This window comes from Mesoplodon bidens, assembly GCF_964165515.1.
Source record: "Mesoplodon bidens genome assembly, chromosome: X".
Lineage (NCBI taxonomy): Eukaryota > Metazoa > Chordata > Mammalia > Artiodactyla > Ziphiidae > Mesoplodon > Mesoplodon bidens.
This window is the reverse complement of record NC_138163.1, coordinates 89,432,434-89,457,211: the sequence shown is the minus strand read 5'-3', so window position 1 is coordinate 89,457,211 and position 24,778 is coordinate 89,432,434. Positions and strand designations below refer to the sequence as shown.

General features: G+C 40.4%; 1 protein-coding gene across 8 annotated transcripts in view; it reads right to left on the bottom strand.

Annotated features, from left to right (window-relative positions):
- The window catches only part of ARHGEF9 (Cdc42 guanine nucleotide exchange factor 9), a 207,483-nt gene that overhangs the window by 57,891 nt on the left and 124,814 nt on the right, over positions 1 to 24,778 (bottom strand). For all 8 annotated transcript variants that reach the window (XM_081221593.1, XM_081221592.1, XM_081221597.1 and 5 more), the window contains 2 exons: positions 8,474 to 8,706; positions 3,219 to 3,348 (listed from right to left, as the gene is read on the bottom strand). In XM_081221593.1, coding sequence (XP_081077719.1) covers positions 3,219 to 3,348; positions 8,474 to 8,706 — 363 coding nt within the window. The remainder of the gene's footprint in view (positions 1 to 3,218; positions 3,349 to 8,473; positions 8,707 to 24,778) is intronic.

Here is a 24,778-nt window from a genome sequence, read left to right as displayed (position 1 = left end):
CCCTGGCTGGTGAGCAGACAAGCCTCTCAGGCTGGTGCGTGCTGGTTGGCACTGATCCTCTGTGTGGGAATCTCTCCACTTTGCTCTCTGCACCCTTGTTGCTGTGCTCTTCTCCATGGCTCCAAAGCTTCCCCCGCCACCCCCCATCTCCACCTTTGAAGGGGTTTCCTAGTGTGTGAAAACTTTTCCTCCTTCACTCCTCCCGCCCAGAGGTGTAGGTCCCATCCCTATTCTTTTGTCTCTGTTATTTTCTTTTTTCTTCTGCCCTACCCAGGTACTTGTGGAATTTCTTGACTTTTGGGAAGTCTGAGGTCTTCTGCTAACGTTCAGTAGGTGTTCTGTAGGAGTTGTTTCACATGTAGATGTATTTCAGATGTATTTGTGGGGAGGAAGGTGATCTCCATGTCTTACTCCTCCGCCATCTTGAAGGTCTCCTGACTCTTCTTTTTCATTTGACAAATCAAACTGAAATTATTATGTAAATGCTTTTGATACCCACCCTGTTTATTCAAACATGTGGAGGAGGCAAGGGAGTGGCAGAGATAGCAAAGCACTGCTTCATTTTCTTGATTTTCAAGGCTTGTCCACAGCTGCACCCACCAAGCTGGCAGGACTTCTTTCTGCATGTTCAACTGCACGGGTAGGTGGAACATAGTAAAAACCTATACCAGGGAACCAGTGAGTTGGAGCCACCCAAGCCAATAGCCGACCAGCCATGGAATGGACATATCCTATTGCTTTCTGTGGGAGACTCCCCAGCACTCATCTACCTTTAGCTTTACCGGGATTTGGACTTCCTCCCAAGGCAGTCTTACTCTCTTGCTTAGATATGGACACTTTACTGCAGAAACAAGTCCCTGCAATATCATAAAGGGAAGCGACTGGGCTGTAGGAAGCAGAAGACTAGAAGAGTATGTGGTACAGCAGTGAAAAGAACACCCCCCAGGGAATCTGGAGACTAGATTCAAGTTTTAGTTTTGTCATTGACTTGCTGTTTGGCCTCAGTCAGGAATAGGCTTCTCAGACTTCCACCATCATTACAAGGTTTGCATGTGTGCACGTGTGTGTGTGCGCACACATGTGCATAAGCATGGCCAGAGTTGTTCTTTGGGGAGTTCCCTAAGAGACCTACTGACTCTGACAGTTTAGAAATATTTAAGACTAGATATGGCACACTTGATCGAAACTTTGGTCCTGGCCTCTGAAATGTACCCATCAGGCCTTGCTAAAGAAAATGCTTCATAGAGGGCAAACCCTCTGAAGCTGGTAAGTTGCATAGTGACCTCAGAGTCTGAAAAGTTAACCACAAGGAATTTTTCTTCTTATTAACTTAAATAAAGAAGGACTTTGTCAAGCAGGGTTGTGTGGGCTTGGATGAGATTAGAGGACCAGTCAATCATGCTAACAAAAGAGGCAGAGAGTAACTGCCTCCTATCCGAAAGACTTTCCTTTGTTTCCCACCCCCCAACTATAGACAAAAACAAATAAAATTCCTTCTGAGATGCTGAGTCTTTAAATCATAGTTCAGTGCTTTCAAGTTTGGTGTTAGTGAAGCTCCCTGAACAGGCCAAAGAATTTCAAGCTATTCTTGGTCTCCCATGGCCCCAGCTGCAGGGACTGGAGGCCCAGAGCCCATGGAGGAATTAGAAGGTCTTCCAGGTATTGGGAAGGGGGAAAATGTTTCAGGTAATAGAAAGACAATTGCTGCTGGGAACGTCCTATTACAGAGAATCCCAGCAGGGGTAGAGAAAAAGAGGCCTGCTAACCAGCCACAGTTTCAGAGTGCCTGAGAATTAGTGATCTTGCTAGAGGTCATTTGATCCAGCCCTCTGATCATGAAACTAGCCAAAGCAAACCAGACACAGGGGAAGGAGAATCCATGATTTCCTAATAAGTCTGCGCCAGTGCTGGCTTCTTCTTATGAGCAAGAAGATCTCTTTATATAGATTCCTTCCTTTCCTTGCATCTCAAAGAATTACTGCTTTTTTCTACTCTGTATGGGGACATTATCCTTCAAATAAGACTCAAAAATATGCCAGCTGCTCAGAACTGTGGACATTTCCAGCCACATACATTAAAGAGGAACAGAAGTAGCAGAATAAAGGAAAGATGACTTTTTCTGGACATTGGTTAAGTAACTGTAAGTCTGTTTAATTCCCTTGGAATGTGCTAAACTATATGAGAAGTTAGAGAGCTACTAGCTCTCAAATGACAAGAAATTATACCTGTGTGGAGGCCAGAGGAATGGGGAGCTGACTCAACTTCTATGATCATGAAGCTTAAGATTGCCATCTCCTCCCTGGTAGCATGTCCTGCCTCTCCTATCTTGGTTATATTAGCTGTGGACTGTCAGATTTCATAACTTGGGTCTGAGAGATAAATGTGAAATGTCATTACTCCTGGTTCTCTTGATGGGTACAAGAGAGAAACAATAAATAGTGTACTTAACACACAGGTACCTGTGAGGCTTTAAAGTTCACAGCTCTGTTTCTGTTTAACAGACACCTCAGGAACTCCAACAGAGCAGTGGCGTAAGAGGCAAAAGCTCCATTTATTTTTTAGGCTGTGTATATCCTCTGCAAGTTAGCATTTCAGAAGACAAGGCTTTAGTGAAGGCTTTCTGAGTTCAGAAAAGTTGTGGCCATTTCCAATAGAATGGAGGCTCAGGGATTATTTTTATAAGCAGGTAATTAAAAAACAGAATTTGGCCTCTCAGTTGGGCAGGGATGATGGTTGTGGCCTGAAGTGTGCAGGCTTGGATAAAACTAGTAGATATGTCAGGGTGAGGTGATCTCACCAAGAGGAAAAGAAGTATGTTGGCTGGCCTGCATCAGAGAACCAACCTTGCACTGTGTGTCTGAGAGTGAATTAGTACCTATTACTCCTTATCCAAGTGTTCATCTGGTGGTGATAAAATTCCAGTACTTGAAAGAGCTTTGAAATGCTACTGAGTCAACCCAATTATTTCTTAGCAACACTCAAATAGATGAATCTTTCCTTTCCTAATGAAATATTGCAACTGAGATTTCTCCAACCTTCTTAGAAAGCTATTCAAGTACACAACACCTCTCATTAGCAGGAAGTTTTGCCTTAGCTCTAATCTAAATCCTTTCTGATGCTTTTCAAATATAATTACTCTTTGCTCATCTTTGGCTAAGATGTGAGGTTCTGGCTAAGGTATTCAGACTCTCCAATGTCCCTGTTAGTAAGGGTCCTACCTCCCAGTCTAGGACAGAGGCCTGCCACTGGGCAATCTTGTCAATATTCTCCAAGCGCCGCTTGCGTTCATTGATCTGCTGAGTCACATTTCTCATGACAGCCAGAGCAGCTGCCACATACCTGTAGTCACTGTGAAGACACAAAATTACAAGTTGGATGAGTCAATGTGCCATTGAACCAATGTGCTGGGTGCCAACACTAACATCCATTCTCCTCTTCCTACTTAGCAAGAGAGCCCTGACTTTAGATGGAATCCATGCCACATGGTGCAAAAAACTACATATTCTATCCTTTACAGTAAGAGGTGACTTATATGATCAAGTTCTGTCCAGTGATATGTAAATAGAAATGTTGGGTAGAACTTTTGAAAAACCACCTTTAAGGGAAACAGCATGCCCTTCTTTGGTCCTTACTTAATCCTGACGCTTAAGAATATTTAGATGTGATGGCTGAAGTTCTAACAACCATCTTAGACCATAAGGACAAGGTCCATACTCCTAAGGATAGGAAAAGAAAAAACTGGAAGGAGTCTCCGATAATCATGGAGCCAGCAAGGCAGCCATAAACTGCCTACCTGCAGGCTTTTTTCCATGAAAGAGAAACAGACTCATCTTTGTTATGCATTTATTTTTGTACCTATCTGATACAACCAGCCAAGGATGAAGAAGGGAGGCAAACACATGGCACGGTCCAGAGAACTTTACCATCTGTTCTAGCACCTATTTCTAGGGAACTGTGCCCAAAGTCACTGTAAAATAACATCCAAACCTTTCCTCCTATACAATATAGAGATGGGATGTAGCATTGTGGTTAAGAACAGAGACTGGAGCCAGACTCCTTGAACACAAATCCTAGTTTAGTCACTGACTAGTGGTGTGGCCTTTGACAAGTCTCATTCACCCTCTCAGTGACTCAGTTTCCTCATCTGTAAAATGGGGAGAATTACAGTAGGATTTGCTGAAGTTTTAATAATCCATGAAAACTGTCTTACTCTTGGCTCACAGCAAATGTTAGCAGTATTATTAATACAAAACAAACATTTCTCTAGTATAGACATTATATGGGTTGTCTCTCAAAACCTCTAACTCCAGAAGTACAATCCTAGGCCCCATTTTCCTGGGACTTTGGATGGCCCACTTGTTGAAGTTTATACCACCCTGCCCAGTTTTCTCTGTTTGTCTGATCTAATTCCAGTCAAATGGCTCCTGTGAAAAGAAGATTGAAAGTTAGATCCCAGACATTTGGTGAAATAATAAGTTGAGAAGGCAGGAGGAGGAGTTACAGTTCAGTCTTAACAAACATTTCCTTAGAGAAGCTGAACAAGCTTTGTGGTCACTAACCTGCTCACTGTCCCAGCACCAATTTGAAAGAAGAGAAGAGAAAAAGAAGAGCAAGGCAACTGTCTTTTTCTTCCCTAATACATTGAGATGTGGGGTGGTGGACCAAACATAGGAACAGAAGAAAGGGAGTTCTAACTGCCAGGGCAGATGAGACACAGCACCTCCTCTTAGCTGGCCTCCCTGGCTCCAGTCTGTTCTCTGCACACCTGCCAGAACATAGTCTTCAAACGTTACTACATTTTATCACCTACAGTGACAGGATACTCACTACAAATCCTAACCAGTCTATTCTGTCTTAAGACAACTCTGTTAACACACACACACACACACACACACACACACACACACACACACACCCCAAAACCTCTTTATCCTGAGCCTTAATGAATGTTAGCTGTTATCAGTTTTTCTTGTGGATCTCACTTCTGACTCATACTGAACTTATGATCAACCAATACTTCTTAAATTTCTTTAAAATATGCTGTCTAGAAGCTGTATGTCTCTCAGTCTGTCCTTGAATTGTTGATTTCTTAGACACAACTACAGAATATTACATTTGTTTCTGTTACATTTCATTCTTTTACAGTTACTTGCTCCAACCTGTGGGGGAGTTATTGTGCTCTGTAAAACTGTCAAAGTTTTTCCCTGGCAAGACTATCTGAGCTTTCCATTTAGAAGCAAGGTAGGGTAATGACAGAAGGGGTGGTTGCAGTGTAGAAGTTGCTGACGTAAATAAGCACCCCTGTTCTTTAGGTTCTTTTTCTGTCTCCCATGCTATTCCTCCCTGATTTGACAGCATCAGGAAAATGCCTTAAGCCAATTTCTAGGAGGTAAAGCACAGAGTTACACTGTCCAATATGGTAGCCACTAGCCACATTTAATTCAAATTAAATAAAATTTTAAAATTTAGTTCTTTAGTTGCATCAGCTACATTTCTCAGTACTCAATAGCCATATGTGGCCAGTGTCTACTACATTAAACCACACAGATATGGAACATTTACATCACTGTACAAAGTCTTATTGGACAGTGCTGGCATGAGAATGCTTATTACCTCTGCCTGACCCCATGTACTACTTAGCCATGAATTTATCACTGCCACTGTGCCATACTGTCAGTCAACCTTTGCCATTTTTAGCTGGTTGCCTCTCTCACGATGGTTAGAGGGGGGTATGTCACCATCTCTAACCTTCCCCACTAGCTTTAGGAGTGGGTGAGAGAAAAAAGTAAATAGCTGTGGTCCAGCCTGAACCCTGCTCAGAGCCCTCAGGCTTCCAGATGAGGTCTGAGCCCAGCACCCTAGTGAGGAGACTGACTGAACCAAGATTGTCTTCTTCCAGACAGGTCAGCTAACGTCCCTCTTGTACAGAGTCTTTCTTGTTATCAGCTTAAGCAAGGTTGGGTGGGGGGTGGGGACATGTCACCCTTCTGTAAACAAAGGTAGTATTATTCTCCATTTACCATTCTCTATCCACCTAATCTTCTCCCTCGGGAAGAACTCTGCCTGCTTGCATTTCAGACCTACCTATCTGAACACCTATCGACCTAAGTCTTCAGCCTGGCAGTAGCCTCTAAGTGTCTTCAAACCCAAGCTACTTTGACATGCATTGCAGGAGCTATCACCTTGATACAGCTTCCTGAGGCCTGCAAGAAGAAGTAGCCCATGGCCTGGGGATAGTGCTAGGCCCAATGGGTCACCCCAAATGAGGAGAGGGATTGATGTAGCCCGCCACTGACTGAACCATTCTCTCAGCACCCCTGAGCCTAGGAGTGGAAGGAGAGGGGACCAGAGACCCAGAGGGTAAGAAGGCCTTGAGGCAGGGTTTCCACTCACAAGGTGAAGGTGCACATGAATGGGAAATCCCAGGGAGATATGCTATCTTGTTCGCTCCCACTAAACACAAAAGGCCCTAGGGTTGCTTTGGTCTAAAAGACAAACATAATTTTTGGCTGTGCTTTAAATTTGGTCCTTGGGGGGCTCTTAAAAGCATTTATGTAAATACCTAATTTACCTAGTTAATATCATCAGTCCAGAAGTATGATTTTTAGAGCAGACACTCAGGAGTAGGTGGAAGATAAGCTGTGATATAAAAACATTTGAGAATCACTCTTTAAATATACTGGTTTTAAAACCATTGGTCTGAAAGCAGCTCCACTGAGATTTAGGTACAATAGTGGCTGCTTCTGGTCACTTAGCACCTTGAAGTATTCCTCTGGAGGTCATTTAGATTCATTACAACATGGGATGGCAGAACTAGAAAAGGCCTTCCAGACTGGCTAGTACAATGGCTCACAAATCTTCCTCGGCATGAAAATCACCTGGAGGGCTCTTTAAAAATTTAGGTTCCCAGACCACTGTCCATACTTTGTGTCCCTGCTTTGCCACAGACTTGCTCTTTGTCATTTTCCCTTTCTGGAACTCAGTCTGTCTAGCCATAGAATGAGTAAGTGTGACTAGAAGACCTTCCTCTAAGGCCCTTTCCATTTTAGGTGCCATACATGTTTTCCATTTTTATTTTTAAAATATTAAGATATTTTAATTGGGGTTCTTTAATATCCTATTAGCTCTCACAAGTTTTCTCCTTAGAAAACTTGGAACTCAGTTTTGGCAATGGGCTGTATTAAATCTTTTGAGTGAGATTTAGTCACCTCCAAATTTCATGTCTAATTAGTACTCCCACTATCCCCCAGCTAGTAAACAGACTCAGGGAGAAGGGGACAGAGTCCTCCTTTGCAAGGTCCTTCTATACCTGCCTCGCTCACAGCCAACAGAGCAAGGAAGGCAGAGTTACCACTGGTGGCGTCACTCACACAAAGGGAGAGTCCACCGCTACCACATATGGTTTCAAATCTGAAATCTGTCCAGGGTTTCAGACCACTGAAGCACATAACCCATGATATGCTAAAGAACAACATCAACTTAAAAATGAACCTAGGGATTGGCCTAGAAGCTTGACATAAACAAAACCAACTGACGCATACCAATGGCCTTATGCAACTAGGTCTGGAAGTCAGCTCCAAGGAAACCAGGCAGCAGAGCCAAATGAAAGTAGGAAGCAGGCCTGATGAGAATCAGGCAGACACTAAGGGACATTGGACAAAGGCCTTCTTTATTCTTATAGTGATCAATCAGGAAGAGAGCTGAGAGCTGGGCCAATAAACCTAAGATCACGGATTTAATACCAATTAAAAGCAGGCTATAAATAGGCTCGGGGCTCTAGGTCATGAAGCAAAGCACGTGAAAAAATAGGGGATGGTTCACTGTAGACCATTCCCATTGTTGGAGATGACTCCCAGCATATACCTTACTAATAGGGGGTTAGGAGTATCATTTCCATTCAGAGAAAGATAAGCTCCTTGGTCCTTTTTGGGTTGGTTTTCTTGAAAATACTGAAAAACTTTGAAAAAACTTCAGGGGAAGTCTATTTTCCCCCAGTCATGCTGTGTGTCTAAGGGGAAGGTACAGTTGGGATGAGGCAGAGGAGGGTGTAAAAGACTAAAGAAGACGAGGGGTGTAGCCTTTCAGAAGAAACCTAAGGTCAGTACAAGTTGGGCGGTCTGTTACCAGGATATTTGACTCTATTGAGCAGAGTAGAATAAACAGTTGATTCACTTGGCTGAACTCAGGACTAAGGACCAGGCAATAAGCTCCCTGAAGGCAGTGTCTAAGTGGTACAATAAAGATGAACACTGATTTTGTGTATATATTGATTTATAAGTTTATAAGCAACTGATAAGGATTGTCTCACTTTATATACACAACAGTCTTCAGAGGTAAGCAAGAATATGTCATCATCCCATTGTGTATGTAAGCTAACAGAAACTCAGAAAAGGCAAAAGGACATACATTCTCAATAAGGATTAACATTTAAAGGAGGCTCTCTCCTTCACTCCTGCCTCCCTCAATCCCTTACCTATGGTCCTGGGCGGTATACTTGAGGAGCTCAGCCAACTGTAAGGGATACTTGCAGATCTTCTGCACTGGCGTCAAAAGGAAACCATCAATAGCAATGTCGATCATCTGCTGCAAGAGGCGACAGGCCTCAAAAAAGTGCTGGTAGCGGCTGTCCTTCATCAGTTTGGAGAGCTCCATACAGGCGTCCAGGTGGTTGTTACAGTACTCAGAGTATATCCAGAATCCATCTTGCTGTGAGCAGAGGAAAGATAGAGAGAAAGGGAAAGGCTACTGAGGACTCCAAAAGAAGTTCTGCAGAAATGGGAAAACAGACCCTCTACTTATGTAGAAATAGAAAAATGATAATGTCAATCTTTCCTACACTGATTCATAATTTAATAATAAATACATTACTTGGGAATTAGACAAACTGTAAAAATGCATATATAAAAATAAATAAAAGAGACCTTCAAGATGGTGGAGGAGTAAGACATGGAGATCATCTTCCTCCACACAAATACATCAAAAATACATCTACATGTGAAACAACTCCTACAGAACACCTACTGAATGCTGGCAGAAGAGCTCAGACTTCCCAAAATGCAAAAAATTCCCCATGTACTTGGGCAGGGCAAAAGAAAAAAGAAAAATAATAGGGATGGGACCTGCACTTCTGGGAGGGAGCTGTGAAGGAGGAAAAGTTTGCACACACTAGGAAGCCCCTTCAGTGGTGGGAACAGGTGGGGGAAAAGCTTCAGAGCCATGGAAGACAATGCAGAAACAGGGGTGCAGAAGGGAAAGTGGAGAGATTCCCGCACAGAGGATCGGTGCTGACCAGCACTCACCAGCCTAAGATGCTTGTCTGCTCACTCATCGGGGTGGGTGGGAGCTGAGAGCTGAGGCTCAGGCTTCAGAGGTCAGACCTCAGGGAAAGGACTGGGGTTGGCTGTGTGAAGACAGCCTGAAGTGGACTAGTGCACCACAGCTAGCCAGGAGGGAGTCTAGGAAAATGTCTGGACCAGCTGGAGAGGCAAGAAACCACTGTTTTGGGGTGTGCGAGGAGAGGGGATTCCTGCTCCTTGTGCCCACAGAGGGCAGAGCACCACCTAAATGACCTCCAGAGACAGGAGTGAGCCGCGGCTATCAGATCGGACCATAGTGACGGGCATGGACTGTTAACACTGCCGCCACTGCCACCAAGAATCCTGTGTGCAAGTGCAAGTCACTACCCACACCCCCATGGAAGCCTGTGCAGCAAACCATGGCCAGGGTCCCATGATCCAGAGACAACTTCCCTGGTAGAACACACGGTGCACCACAGGCTGTTGCAATGTCATGTCAGCCTCTGGTGCTGCAGGCTCACCCCACATTCTAATTCTAACTACCGTACTTTTCCCTCTCCATGGCTGGAGTGAGAAACAGAGCCCTAATCAGCTGCTGCTTGAACCCACTCCTGTCTGGGTGGGGAACAGACACCTGAGGGTGGCCTACAGGCAGAGGCAGGGTCAAAACCAAAGCTGAATCCCAGGAGCTGTGCGAACAAAGAAGAAAAAGGGAAATTTCTCCATGCAGCCTCAGGAGCAGTGGATTATATCCCCACAATCAACTTGATAAAACCCTGCATCTGTGGAGTGCCTGAATAGACAACAAATGTTCCCAAAATTGAGGTGGTAGACTTTGGGAGAAACTGTAGACTTGGGGTTTGCTTTCTAAGTCTGATTTGTTTTTGGTTTTATGTTTCTCTTAGTTTAGTTTTAAGTGCTTGTTTTCACTGGTGAATTTTGTTTATTGGTTTGGTTGTTTCCTTCCTTTATTTTAAATTTTTAAAATATTTTTATTTTTAATTTTTCCCCTTTTTCTCTTTTTTTGTGAATGCATGTGTGTATGTATCTTTGTATGATTTAGTCTCTTTAGGTTTGATATCATTTGTCCTAGGGTTCTGTCTGGTAGTTTTGCCTTGTTGTTTTGTTTTGTTTTTTCTGTTTTTGTTGTTTGGGTTGTTTGTCTGTTTTTATGAGTGTGTGTGTGTGTGTGTGTGTATGTGTGCACGTGGGTACATTTCTTTGTCTGATTTTGTCTGTTTAGTTTTGTTTTTACCATTTGGTTTGGGGTTCTATTTGTTCATTGTTTGTTTTTCCTTCTTTTACTTCCAAGCTGTGTGGCTGGCACGATTTTGGTGCTCCAGCCGGGTGACAGGCATGTTCCTCTGAGGTGAGAGAGCCGAGTCCAGGACATTGGACCACCAGAGACCTCCTGGCCCCATGTAATATCAATCAGCAAGAGCTCTCCCAGAGACTTCATCTCAACACTAAGACCCATTCCACCCAACGGCCAGCAAGCTCTGGTGCTGGATGCCCCATGGCAAACAACTAGCAAGACAGGAACAAAAACCCACCAATTAGGAGAGAGGCTGCCTAAAGTCATGCTAAGTTGACAGACACCACAAAACACCCCACCAGATGCGGCCCTGCACACCAGAAGAACAAGATCCATCGCCACCAACCAGAACAAATGTACCAGTCCCATCCACCAGGAAGCCTACATAAGCAAATAAACCAATCTCACCCACTGGGGGCAGAAAACAAAAATAACGGGAACTACAAAGCTGAGGAAAAGGAGACCCAAAACACACTAAGTTAAACAAAATGAGAAGACAGAGAAATATGAAGCAGATGAAGGAGCAAGGCAAAAACCCAGCAGAACAAACAAATGAAGAGGAAATAGGCAGTCTACCTGAAAAACAATTCAGAGTAATGATAGTAAAGATGATCCAAAATCTCAGAAATAGAAGAGAGAAAATACAAGAACTGTTTAACAAGGACCTAGAAGAACTCAAGAGCAAACAAACAGTGATGAAGAACATAATAAATGAAATGAAAAATACTCTAGAAGGAATCAATAGAAGAATAACTGAGGCAGAAGAATGGATAAGTGAGCTGGAAGATAGAATAGTGCAAATACCTGTGGCAGAGCAGAATAAAGATATAAGAATGAAAAGACACTTCTGGGGCAACATTAACTGCAACAAAATTCAAATTATAGGGGTCCCAGAAGAAGAACAGAAAAAGAAAGTATCTGAGAAAATATCTGAAGAGACTATAGTCGAAAACGTCCCTAACATGGGAAAGGAAATAGTCAATCAAGTCCAGGAACAGCAGAGAGTCCCATACAGGATAAATCCAAGAAACATGGCAAGACACATATTAAGGAAACAATAAAAAATTAAACACAAACCAAAAATATTAAAAGCAGCAAGGGAAAAGCAAAAAATAACATACAAGGGAATCCCCAGAAGCTTAACAGCTGATCTTTCAGCAGAAATTCTGCAAGCCAGAAGGGAGTGCAGGACATATTAAAAGTGATGAAAGGGAAAAACCTATAAGCAAGATTACTCTACCCAGCAAGGATCTCATTCAGATTTGATGACAAAATTAAAACCTTTACAGACTAGCAAACCTTAAGAGAATTCAGCACAATCAAACCAGCCTTACAAAAAAATGCTAAAGCAACTTCTCTAGGCAGGAAACACAAGAGAAGGAAAAGACCTACAAAAAATAATTAAGAAAATGGTAATAGAAATATACATATCAATAATTAACTTAAATGTAAGTGGATTAAATGCTCCAACCAAAGGACACAAAATGCCGAATGGATACAAAAACAAGACGCATGTAAATGCTATCTACAAGCAACCCACTTCAGATCTAGGGACACATACAGACTGAAAGTGATGGGATGGAAAAAGATATTCCAGGCAAATGGTAATCAAAGGAAATCTGGAGTATCAATACTCATAAGAGACAAAATATACTTTAAAATAAAAACTATTACATGAGACAAAGAAGGACACTACATAATGATCAAGGGATCAATCCATGAGAAGATATAACAAGTGTAAATATTTATGCACCCAACATAGGAGCATCTCAATAAAAAAGGCAAATGCTAACAGCCATAAAAGGGGAAACTGACAGTAACACAATCATACTGGGGAGTTTAACACCCCACTTTCACAAATGGACAGATAATCCAATATGAAAATAAATAAGGAAACACAAGCTTTAAATGATGCATTAAACAAGATGGAATTAATTGATATTTATAGCACATTCCACCCAAAAACAACAGAATATACTTTCTTTTCAAGTGCTCATGGAACATTCTCCAGGACAGATCATATCTTGGGACACAAATCAAACATTGGTAAATTTCAGAAAATTGAAATCGTATCAAGTATCATTTACAACCACAGTGTTATGAGACTAGATGTCAATTACAGTGAAAACACTGTAAAAAATACAAACACAGGATGGCTAAACAATACATTACTAAGTAACCAAGAGATCACAGAAAAAATCAAAGAGGAAATCAAAAAATACCTAGAAACAAATGACAATGAAAACACATTGACCCAAAACCTATGGGATGCAGCAAAAGCAGTTTTTAAGAGGGAAGTTTACAGCAATACAATCTTACCTCAAGAAAAAAGAAAAATCTCAAATAAACAACCTATCTTTACACCTAAAGCAATTAGAGAAAGAAGAAGAACAACAAAAAAAGTTAGCAGAAGGAAAGAAATCATATAGATTGCATGAGAAATAAATGAAAAGGAAATGAAGGAAACTACTGTTTCAATATATGCAAATCAATCAATGTGATGCACCATATTAACAAATTAAAGGATAAAAATCAGGGCTTCCCTGGTGGCGCAGTTGTTGAGAGTCCAGCTGCTGATGCAGGGGGCACAGGTTCATGCCCCGGTCCGGAAAGATCTCACATGCGGCAGAGCAGCAGGGCCCGTGAGCCATGGCCACTGGGCCTGTGCATCCGGAGCCTGTGCTCTGCAACGGGAGAGGCCATAACAGTAAGAGGTCCACGTACGGCAAAAAAAAAAAAAAAAAAAAAAAGGATAAAAATCAAATATCAATAAAACTAAAAGCTGGTTCTTTAAGAAGATAAAATTGACGTACCAGTAGCCAGACTCATCAAGAAAAAAAGAAAGGACAAGACTCAAAGGAACCGAAATAGAAATGAAAAAGAAGTAACACCTGACACTGTGGAAATAAAAAGGATCATGAGAGACTACTACAAGCAACTATGTGCAAATAAAATACACAACTTGGAAGAAATGGAAAAATTCTTAGAAAAGTACAACCTTCCAAGACTGAACTAGGAAGAAGTAAAAAACATGAAGAGACTAATCACAAGCACTATAATTGAAATTGTGATTAAAAATCTTCCAACAAACAAAAGCATAGGGCCAAATGGATTCACAGGTGAATTCTATCAAATGCTTACGGAAGAGTTAACACCTATTCTTCTCAAAATCTCCCAAAATATAGCAGAGGGAGGAACACTCCCAAACTCATTCAATAAGGCACTATCACTCTGATACCAAAACCAGACAAAGATGTCACAAAAAAAGAAAACTACAGGCCAATATCACTGATCAACAGATGCAAAAATCCACCACAAAATACTAGCAAACAGAATCCAACAGCACATTGAAAGGATCATACAACATGATCAAGTAGGGTTTATCCCAGGAATGCATGGATTCTTCAATATATGCAAATGAATCAATGTTATACACCATATTAACAAATTGAAGAATTAAAACCATGTGAGAATCTCAGTAGATGCAGAAAAGGCTTTTGACAAATATCAATATCCATTTATGATAAAAAATTCTGAAGAAAGTAAGCATAGAGGGAAGCTACATCAACATAATAAAGCCATATATGACAAACCCACAGCCAACATCGTTCTCAATGGTGAAAAACTGAAACCATTTCCTCTAAGGTCCAGAACAAGACAAGGTTGCCCACTCTCACCATTATTCAACATAGCTTTGGAAGTTTTAGGCATGGCAACCACAGAACAGAAATAAATAAAATGAATCCAAAATGGAAAAGAAGTAAAACTGTCACTGTTTGCAGATGGCATGATACTATACATAGAGAATCCTAAGGATGCTACCAGAAAACTACTAGAGCTAATCAATGAATTTGGTAAAGTTGCATGATACAAAATTAATGCTCAGAAGTCTCTTGCATTCCTATACACTATGATGAAAAAATTGAAAGAGAAATTGAGGAAACACTCCCATTTACCATTGCATCAAAAAGAATAAAATACCTAGGAATAAACATACCTAAGGAGACAAAAGACCTGTATGCAGAAAACTATAAGACACTGATAAAAGAAATTAATGATGATACAAATAGATGGAGAGATATACCATGTTCTTGGATTGGAAGAATCGACACTGTGAAAATGAATGTACAACCCAAAGCAATCTAAAATTCAATGCAATCCTTAAACTACCAATGGCATTTTTCACAGAAGTAGAACAAAAAAATTCTCAATTTGTGTGGAAACACAAAAGACCATGAATAGCCAGAGGAATCTTGAGAAAGACAAATGGAGCTGGAGGAATCAGGCTCCCTGACTTCAGACTATACTACAAAGATATAGTAATCAAAACAGTATAGTATTGGCACAAAAACAGAAATATAGATAAAAGGAACAGGATAGAAAGCCAGAGATAAACACATGCACCTATGGTCACCTTATTTTTGATAAAGGATACAAGAATATACAGTGGAGAAAAGACAGCCTCTTCAGTAAGTGGTGCTTGGAAAACTGGAGAGCTACATATAAAAGAATGAAATTAGAGCACTCCCCAACACCAGACACAAAAATAAACTCAAAATTTATTAAAGACCTATATGTAAGGCCAGACACTATAAAACTCTTAGAGGAAAACATAGGCAGAACACTCTATGACACAAATCACATTAAGATCCTTTTTAACCCACATCCTAGAGAAATGTATATAATAACAAAAATAAAGAAACAGGACCTAATGAAACTTAGAAGATTTTGCATAGCAAAGGAAGCCATAAACAAGACGAAAAGACATCCCTCAGAATGGGAGAAAATATTTGCAAATAAAGCAACTGACAAAGGATTAATCTCCAAAATTTACAAGCAGCTCATGAAGCTCAATATCAAAGAAACAAAAAACCCAATCCCAAAATGGGCAGAAGATCTAAATAGACATTTCTCCAAAGAAGATATACAGACTGCCAACAAACACATGAAAGAATGATCAACATCATTAATCATCACAGAAATGCAAATCAAAACTACAATGAGGTATCACCTCACAACAGTCAGAATGGCCATGATAAAAAAATCTACAAACAATAAATGCTGGAGAGGGGTTGGAGAAAAGAGAAGCCTCTTGCACTGTTGGTGGGAGTGTGAAATGATACAGCCAGTATGGAGAACAATATGGAAGTTCCTTAAGAAACTAAAAACAGAACTACCATATGACCAAGCAATACCACTACTGGGCATTTACCCTGAGAAAACCATAATTGAAAAAGAGTCATGCAGCACAATGTTCATTGCAGCTCTATTTACAATAGCCAGGACATGGAAGCAACCTAAGTGTCCATTGACAGATGAATGAATAAACAAGATGTGGCACAAATATACAATGGAATATTACTCAGTCATAAAAAGAAACGAAATTGAGTTATTTGTAGGGAGGTGAATGGATGTAGAGTCTGTCATACAGAGTGAAGTAAGTCACAAAGAGAAAAACAAATACCATATGCTAATGTATATATTTGGAATCTAAAAAAAAAAAAAAAAGGTCATGAAAAACCTAGGGGCAGAACAGGAATAGAGACACAGACCTACTAGAGAATGGACTTAAGGATACAGCTAGGGGACAAGTAAGCTGGGACAAAGTGAGAGAGTGGCATGGACATACATACACTACAAAATGTAAAGTAGATAGCTAGTGGGACACAGCCACATAGCATAGGGAGATATGCTCGGTGTTTTGTGATCCCATAGAGGAGTGGGATAGGGAGGGTGGGAGGGAGGGAGACACAAGAGGGAAGAGATATGGGTTTATATGTATATGTATAGATGATTCACTTTGTTATACAGCAGAAACTAACACACCATTGTAAAGCAATTATACTCCAATAAAGATGTTTAATTAAAAATTCTAGAAAACATAAATGCTGGAGAGGGTGTGGAGAAAAGGAAATCATCTTGAACTATTCGTGGGAATGTAAATTGACACAGCTACTATGGAAAACAGTAAGGAGGTTCCTTATAAAACTTAAAATAGAACTACCGTATGACCCAGCAATCCTACTACTGGGCATATACCCTGAGAAGGCCATGATTCAAAAAGAGACATGTACCACAATGATCATTGCAGCATTATCTACAACAGCCAGGACATGAAAGTAACCTAAGTGTCCATCAACAGATGAATAGAGGGATGTTGGAAGATGGTGGAACAGTAAGACGCAGAGATCACCTTCCTCCCCACAGATACATCAGAAATTCATCTACACGTGGAACAACTCCTACAGAACACCTATTGAACGCTGACAGGAGACCTTAGACCCCCCAAAAGGTGGATGAAAGGCTCTTGGTGCTGCAGCCAGGAGTCAGTGCTGTGCCTCTGAGGTGAGAGAGCCAACTTCAGGACACTGGTCCACAAGAGACCGCCCAGCTCCACATAATATCTAATGGCGAAAATCTCCCAGAGATCTCCATCTCAACACCAGCACCCAGCATCACTCAATGAACAGCAAGCTACAGTGCTGGCCACCCTATGCCAAGCAACTAGCAAGACAGGAACACAACCCCACCCATTAGCAGGGAGGATGCCTAAAAACATAATATTACCACAGACACCCCAAAAAACACCACCAGATGTGGACCTGTCCACCAGAAAGACAAGATCCAGCCTCATCCACCAGAACACAGGCACTAGTCGCCTCCACCAGGAAGCCTACACAACTCACTGAAAGAACTTTAGCCACTGGGGACAGACACCAAAAACAACGGGTACTACGAAACTGCAGCCTGCAAAAAGGAGACCCCAAACACAGTAAGATAAGCAAAATGAGAAGAAAGAAAAACACACAGTAGGTGAAGGAGCAAGATAAAAACCCACCAGACCTAACAAATGAAGAGGAAATAGGCAGTCTACCTGAAAAAGAATTCAGAATAATGATAGTAAAGATGATCCAAAGTCTTGAAAACAGAATAGACAAAATGTAAGAAACAGTTAACAACGACCTAGAAGGAATATAGATGAATCAAGCAATGATTAGAAACACAGTAAATGAAGTTAAAAATACTCTAGATGGAATCAATAGCAGAATAACTGAGGCAGAAGAATGGATAAGTGACTTGGAAGATAAAATAGTGGAAAAAACTGCTGCAGAGCAGAATACAGAAAAAAGAATGAAAAGAACTGGGGACAGTCTCAGAGACCTCTGGGACAACATTAAATGCACCAACATTCGAATTATAGGGGTGCCAGAAGAAGAAGAGGAAAAGAAAGGGAATGAGAAAATATTTGAAGAGATTATAGTTGAAAACTTCCCTAATATGGGAAAGTAAACAGTTAATGAATTCCATGAAGCACAGAGAGTCCCATACAGGATAAATGCAATGAGAAATATGCCAAGACACATATTAATCAAACTGTCAAAAATTAAATACAAAGAAAACATATTAAAAGGAGCAAGGGAAAAACAACAAATAACACGCAGGAGCATCCCCATAAGGTTAACAGCTGATCTTTCAGAAGAAACTCTGGAGGCCAGAAGGGACTGGCAGGACATATTTAAAGTGATGAAGGAGAAAAACCTACAACCAAGATTAATCTACCCAGCAAGGATCTCATGCAGATTTGATGGAGAAATTAAAAACTTTACAGACAAGCAAAAGCTGAGACAGTTCAGCACCACCAAACCAGCTTTACAACAAATGCTAAAGGAACTTCTCTAGGCAAGAAACACAACAGAAGGAAGATACCTACAATAATGAACCCAAAACAATTAAGGAAATGGGAATAGGAACATAAATATCAATAAATACCTTAAAGGTAAATGGACTAAATGCTCCCACCAAAAGACACAGAGTGGCTGAATGGATACAAAAACAAGACCCATATATATGCTGTCTACAAGAGACCCACTTCAGACCTAGAGACACATACAGATTGAAAGTATGGGGATGGAAAAAGATATTCCATGCAAATGGAAATCAAAAGAAAGCTGGAGTAGCAATTCTCATATCAGACAAAATAGACTTTAAAATAAAGACTATTAGAAGAGACAAAGAAGGACACAACATAATGATCAAGGGATCGATCCAAGAAGAAGATATAACAATTGTAAATATTTATGCACCCAACATAGGAGCACCTCAATACATAAGGCAAATACTAACAGCCATAAAAGGGGAAATCGACAGTAACACACTCATAGTAGGGGATTTCAACACCCCACTTTCACCAATGGACAGATCATCCAAAATGAAAATAAATAAGGAAACACAAGCTTTAAATGATACATTAAACAACATGGACTTAATTAATATGTATAGGACATTCCATCCAAAAACAACAGAATACACATTTTTCTCAAGTGCCCATGGAACATTCTCCAGGATAGATCATATTTTGGGTCACAAATCAAGCCTTGGTAAATTTAAGAAAATTGAAATTGTATCAAGTATCTTTTCCGACCACAATGCTATGAGACTAGACTTCAATTACAGGAAAAGATCTGTAAAAACTACAAATACATGGAGGCTAAACAATACACTAATTAATAACGAAGTGATCACTGAAGAAATCAAAGAGCAAATTAAAAAATACCTAGAACCAAATGACAATGGAGACACGATGACCCAAAACCTATGGGACACAGCAAAAGCAATTCTAAGGGGGAAGTTTATAGCAATACAATCCCACCTTAAGAAACAGGAAACATCTCGAGTAAACAACCTGACACTGCACCTAAAACAATTAGAGACAGAAGAACAAAAATCCCCCAAAGTTAGCAGAAGAAAAGAAAACATAAAGATCAGATCAGAAATAAATAAAAAAGAAATGAAGGAAATGATAGCAAAGATCAATAAAACTAAAAGCTGGTTCATTGAGAAGATAAACAAAATTGATAAACCATTAGCCAGACTCATCAAGAAAAATAGTGAGAAGACTCAAATCAGTAGAATTAGAAATGAAAAAGGAGAGGTAACAACTGATGCTGCAGAAATACAAAAGATCATGAGAGATTACTACAAGCAACTCTATGCCAATAAAATGGACAACCTGGAAGAAATGGACAAATTCTTAGAAATGCAGAACATTCTGAGGCTGCACCAGGGAAATAGAAAATATGAACAGACCAATCACAAGCACTGAAATTGAAACTGTAATTAATTATCTTCCAACAAAAAAAGCCCAGGACCAGATGGCTTCACAGGTGAATTCTATCAAACATTTAGAGAAGAGCTAACATCTATCCTTCTCAAACTCTTCCAAAATATAGCAGAGGGAGGAACACTCCCAAACTCATTCTAAGAGGCCACCATCACCTTGATACCAAAACCAGACAAGGATGTCACAAAGAAAGAAAACTACAGGCCAATATCACTGATGAACATAGATGCAAAAATCCTCAACAAAATACTAGCAAACAGAATCCAACAGCACATTAAAAGGATCATACACCATGATCAAGTGGGATTTATTCCAGGAATGCAAGGATTCTTCAATATACGCAAATCAATCAATGTGATACACCATATTAACAAACTGAAGGAGAGAAACAATATGATCTTCTCAATAGATGCAGAGAAAGCTTTCGACAAAATTCAACACCCATTTATGATAAAAACCCTGCAGAAAGTAGGCATAGAGGGAACTTTCCTCAACATAATAAAGGCCATATATGACAAACCCACAGCCGACATCATCCTCAATGGTGAAAAACTGAAACCATTTCCACTAAGATCAGGAATAAGATAAGGCTGTCCACTCTCATCTCTCTTATTCAACATAGTTTTGGAAGTTTTAGCCACAGCAATCAGAGAAGAAAAGGAAATAAAAGGAATCCAAATTGGAAAAGAAGACGTAAAGCTGTCACTGTTTGCAGATGACATGATACTATACATAGAGAATCCTAAACTTGCTACCAGAAATCTACTAGAGCTAATCAATGAATTTGGTAAAGTAGAAGGATACAGAATTAATGCATAGAAATGTCTGGCATTCCTGTACACTAATGATGAAAAATCTAAAAGTGAAATCAAGAAAACACTCCCATTTACCATTGCAACAAAAAGAATAAAATATCTAGGAATAAACCTACCTAAGGAGACAAAAGACTTGTATGCAGAAAATTATAAGACACTGATGAAAGAAATTAAAGATGATACAAATAGATGGAGAGATATACCATGTTCCTGGATTGCAAGAATCAATATTGTGAAAATGACTCTACTACCCAAAGCAATCTACAGATTCAATGCAATCCCTATCAAACTACCACTGGCATTTTTCACAGAACTAGAACAAAAAATTTCAAAATTTGTTTGGAAAAACAAAAGACCCCGAATAGCTAAAGCAATCTTGAGAACGAAAAACAGAGCTGGAGGAATCAGGCTCCCTGATTTCAGACTATACTACAAGGCTACAGTAATCAAGACATTGTGGTTCTGGCACAAAAACAGAAAGATAGATCAATGGAACAGAAGAGAAAGCCCAGAGATAAACCCACGAACATATTGTCAACTTATCTTTGATAAAGGAGGCAGGAATGTACAGTGGAGAAAGGACAGCCTCTTCAATAAGTGGTGCTGGGAAAATTGGACAGGGACATGTAAAAGTATGAGATTAGATCACTCTCTAACACCATACACAAAAATAAGCTCAAAATGGATTAAAGACCTAAATGTAAGGCCAGACACTATCAAACTCTTAGAGGAAAACATAGGCAGAACACTCTATGACATAAATCACAGCAAGATCCTTTTGGACCCACCTCCTAGAGAAATGGAAATAAAAACAAAAATAAACAAATGGGACCTAATGAAACTTCAAAGCTTTTGCACAGTAAAGGAAACCATAAACAAGACCAAAAGACAACCCTCAGAATGGGAGAAAATATTTGCAAATGAAGCAACTGACAAAGGATTAATCTCCAAAATTTATAAGCAGCTCATGTAGCTCAATAGCAAAAAAGCAAACAACCCAATCCAAAAATGGGCAGAAGACCTAAATAGACATTTCTCCAAAGAAGATATACTGACTGCTAACAAACACATGAAAGAATGCTCAACATCATTAATAATTAGAGAAATAAATAAATCAAAACTACAATGAGATATCATCTCACACCAGTCAGAATGGCCATCATCAAAAAATCTAGAAACAATAAATGCTGGAGAGGGTGTGGAGAAAAGGGAACACTCTTGCACTGCTGGTGGGCATGTGAATTGGTACAGCCTCTGTGGAGAACAGTATGGAGGCTCCTTAAAAAACTACAAATAGAACTACCATATGACCCAGCAATTCCACTACTAGGCATATACCCTGAGAAAACCATAATTCAAAAAGAGACATGTCCCAAAATGTTCATTGCAGCTCTATTCACAATAGCCCAGAGATAGAAACAACCTAAGTGTCCATCATCGGATGAATGGATAAAGAAGATGTGGCACATATATACAATGGAATATTACTCAGCCTTAAAAAGAAACGAAATTGAGCTATTTTTAATTAGGTGGATAGACCTAGAGTCTGTCATATAGAGTGAAGTAAATCAGAACGGGAAAGACAAATACCGTATGCTACCACATATATATGGAATTTTAGAAAAAAAATGTCATGAAGAACCTAGGGGTAAAACAGGAATAAAGGCACAGACCTACTTGAGAATGAATTGTGGATATGGGGAGGGGGAAGGGTAAGCTGTGACAAAGCGAGAGAGAGGCATGGACATATATACACTACCAAACGTAAGGTAGAGAGCTAGTGGGAAGCAGCAATATAGCACAGGGAGATCAGCTCGGTACTTTGTGACCGCCTGGAGGGGTGGGATGGGGAGGGTGGGAGGGAGGGAGACGCGGGAGGTAAGGGATGTAGGAACAGATGTATATGTATGACTGTTTCGCTTTGTTGTAAAGCAGAAACTAATAAAAAATAATAAAAACACTCTTCCCACCTCTTAAAAAATAAAAATAAAAATAAAAAAATAAAATGTTGGGCCTCCCTGGTGGCGCAGTGGTTGAGAGTCCGCCTGCCGATGCAGGGGATACGGGTTCGTGCCCCGGTCTGGGAGGATCCCATATGCCGCGGAGCGGCTGGGCCCGTGAGCCATGGCCGCTGGGCCTGCGCATCCGGAGCCTGTGCTCCGCAACGGGAGAGGCCACAACAGTGAGAGGCCCGCATACCGCAAAAAGAAAAAAAAAATAATAATAAAATAAAATGTTTACTGGGTGCCTATTACGTATCAAGTACTAGAGATACAAAGACAAACTAGGTACAATTCCCATCCATTAAGGAGCTCAAAGTCTAGTGGGGTAAAATAGCAAAACAGTTATAATAAAATAAAATAAAACATGAAAATAATATTGCTATGGACTCAGTTGTGTCCTCCCTGAATTCATATGTTGAAGCTCTAGACTCCCTTGTGACTGTATTCCAGATAGGGCCTTTAAGGAGGGATTAAAGTTAAATGAGGTTATAAGAGTGGAGCCCTGATCCCATAGAACTTGTAAGAAGAGGAAGAGACACCAGAGAGCTCTCTCTCCACCACATGAAGACACAGCAGGTAGGCAGCCATCTGCAAGCCAAGAAGAAAGCCCTCCTTCAGAAGAACCTGACCACACTGGCATCCTGATCTTGGCACTTCCAGCCTCCAGAAGTGTCAGAAAATAAATTTCTGTTGTTTAAGTCACTCCGTCTATGGTATTTTGTTATAGCAGCCCAAGCTGACTGATAAAATGTTATGTGCACGTTTTAGGGGAATTTGAAGGTAAGAGTATGTCAAATGCCACACAGAGGTCTAGTAGATAAATACAGGTTTGGTAAACAGGTCACTGATGACATTAGTGAGAGGAGTTTCAGGTGACTAATGAAGAAGGCTGAGTTGGATTGCACAGGCTTTTCGAGTAAAACAGAAAAAGATTAATGAGGGAAAAATAGTCTTTCTCAACATTAACTCATGTGATAAAATGATAATTGCTGTTTCAGGGTGACAATACTATAAAAACCATATACAAAAACCTCAGAGGGCTTCCCTGGTGGCGCAGTGGTTGAGAGTCCGCCTGCCGATGCAGGGGACACGGGTTCGTGCCCCGGTCTGGGAGGATCCCACATGCCGTGGAGCGGCTGGGCCCGTGAGCCATGGCCGCTGAGCCTGAGCGTCCGGAGCCTGTGCTCCGCAGCGGGAGAGGCCACAACAGTGAGAGGCCCACGTACCGCAAAAAAAAAAAAAAAAACCTCAGAGAATAAACGACCCAGAAACATAGCCAACTGACCCAATATAAGTAAGTCTCTTTCTGAACTTTCTACTCTGTTCCAATGATCTATGTGTCTATCCATTCACCTATACTGCACTGTCTGGTTTACTCTAACTTTATAGTTAGTTTTGAAATCAGGTAGTGTGGCCCATCAACTACTTTACTTTTTCTCAACTTTTATTTTTTGAACAATTCTAGTGTCATCCATATAAATTTTAGTATCAGCTTGTTTATATCTACGAAAAATCTGATAGGATTTTTACTGGAATTGCATGAAGCTATAGATCGTGGGGAGAATGAACCATCTTCACAATGTTGACCTATGTTTTCCCCATCAAACAAGGCTGCTTCCCAATTAATATGATGCTGATAAACAATAATTTTGTAAGTGGTAAAAAACTATGTAATAAAAACCAGATTATTTTTAAAAAACAGATGAATGGATAAGGAAGATGAGGCACATATTTACAATGGAATATTATGCAGCCATAAAAAGAAACAAAATTGAATTATTTGTAGTGAGGTGGATGGACCTACGGTCTGTCATACAGAGTGAAGTATGTCAGAAAGTGAAAAACAAATACTGTGTTCTAACACATATATATGGAATCTAAAGAAAAAAAATGTTTCTAATGAACCTAGGGGCAAGACAGGAATAAAGTTGCAGACATAGAGAATGGACTTGATGATACGTGGTGGGGAAGGTTCAGCTGGGACGAAGTAAGAGTGTAGCATTGACATATATACACTACCAAAAGCAAAATAGATAGCTAGTGGGAAGCAGCTGCATAGCACAGGGAGAACAGCTCGGTGCTCTGTGACCACCTAGAGGGGTGGGATAGGGAGGGTGGGAGGGAGGCTCAAGAAGGAGGTGATATGGTGATATATGTATACATATAGCTGATTCACTTTGTTATACAGCAGAAACTAACACACCACTGTAAAGCAATTATACTCCAAT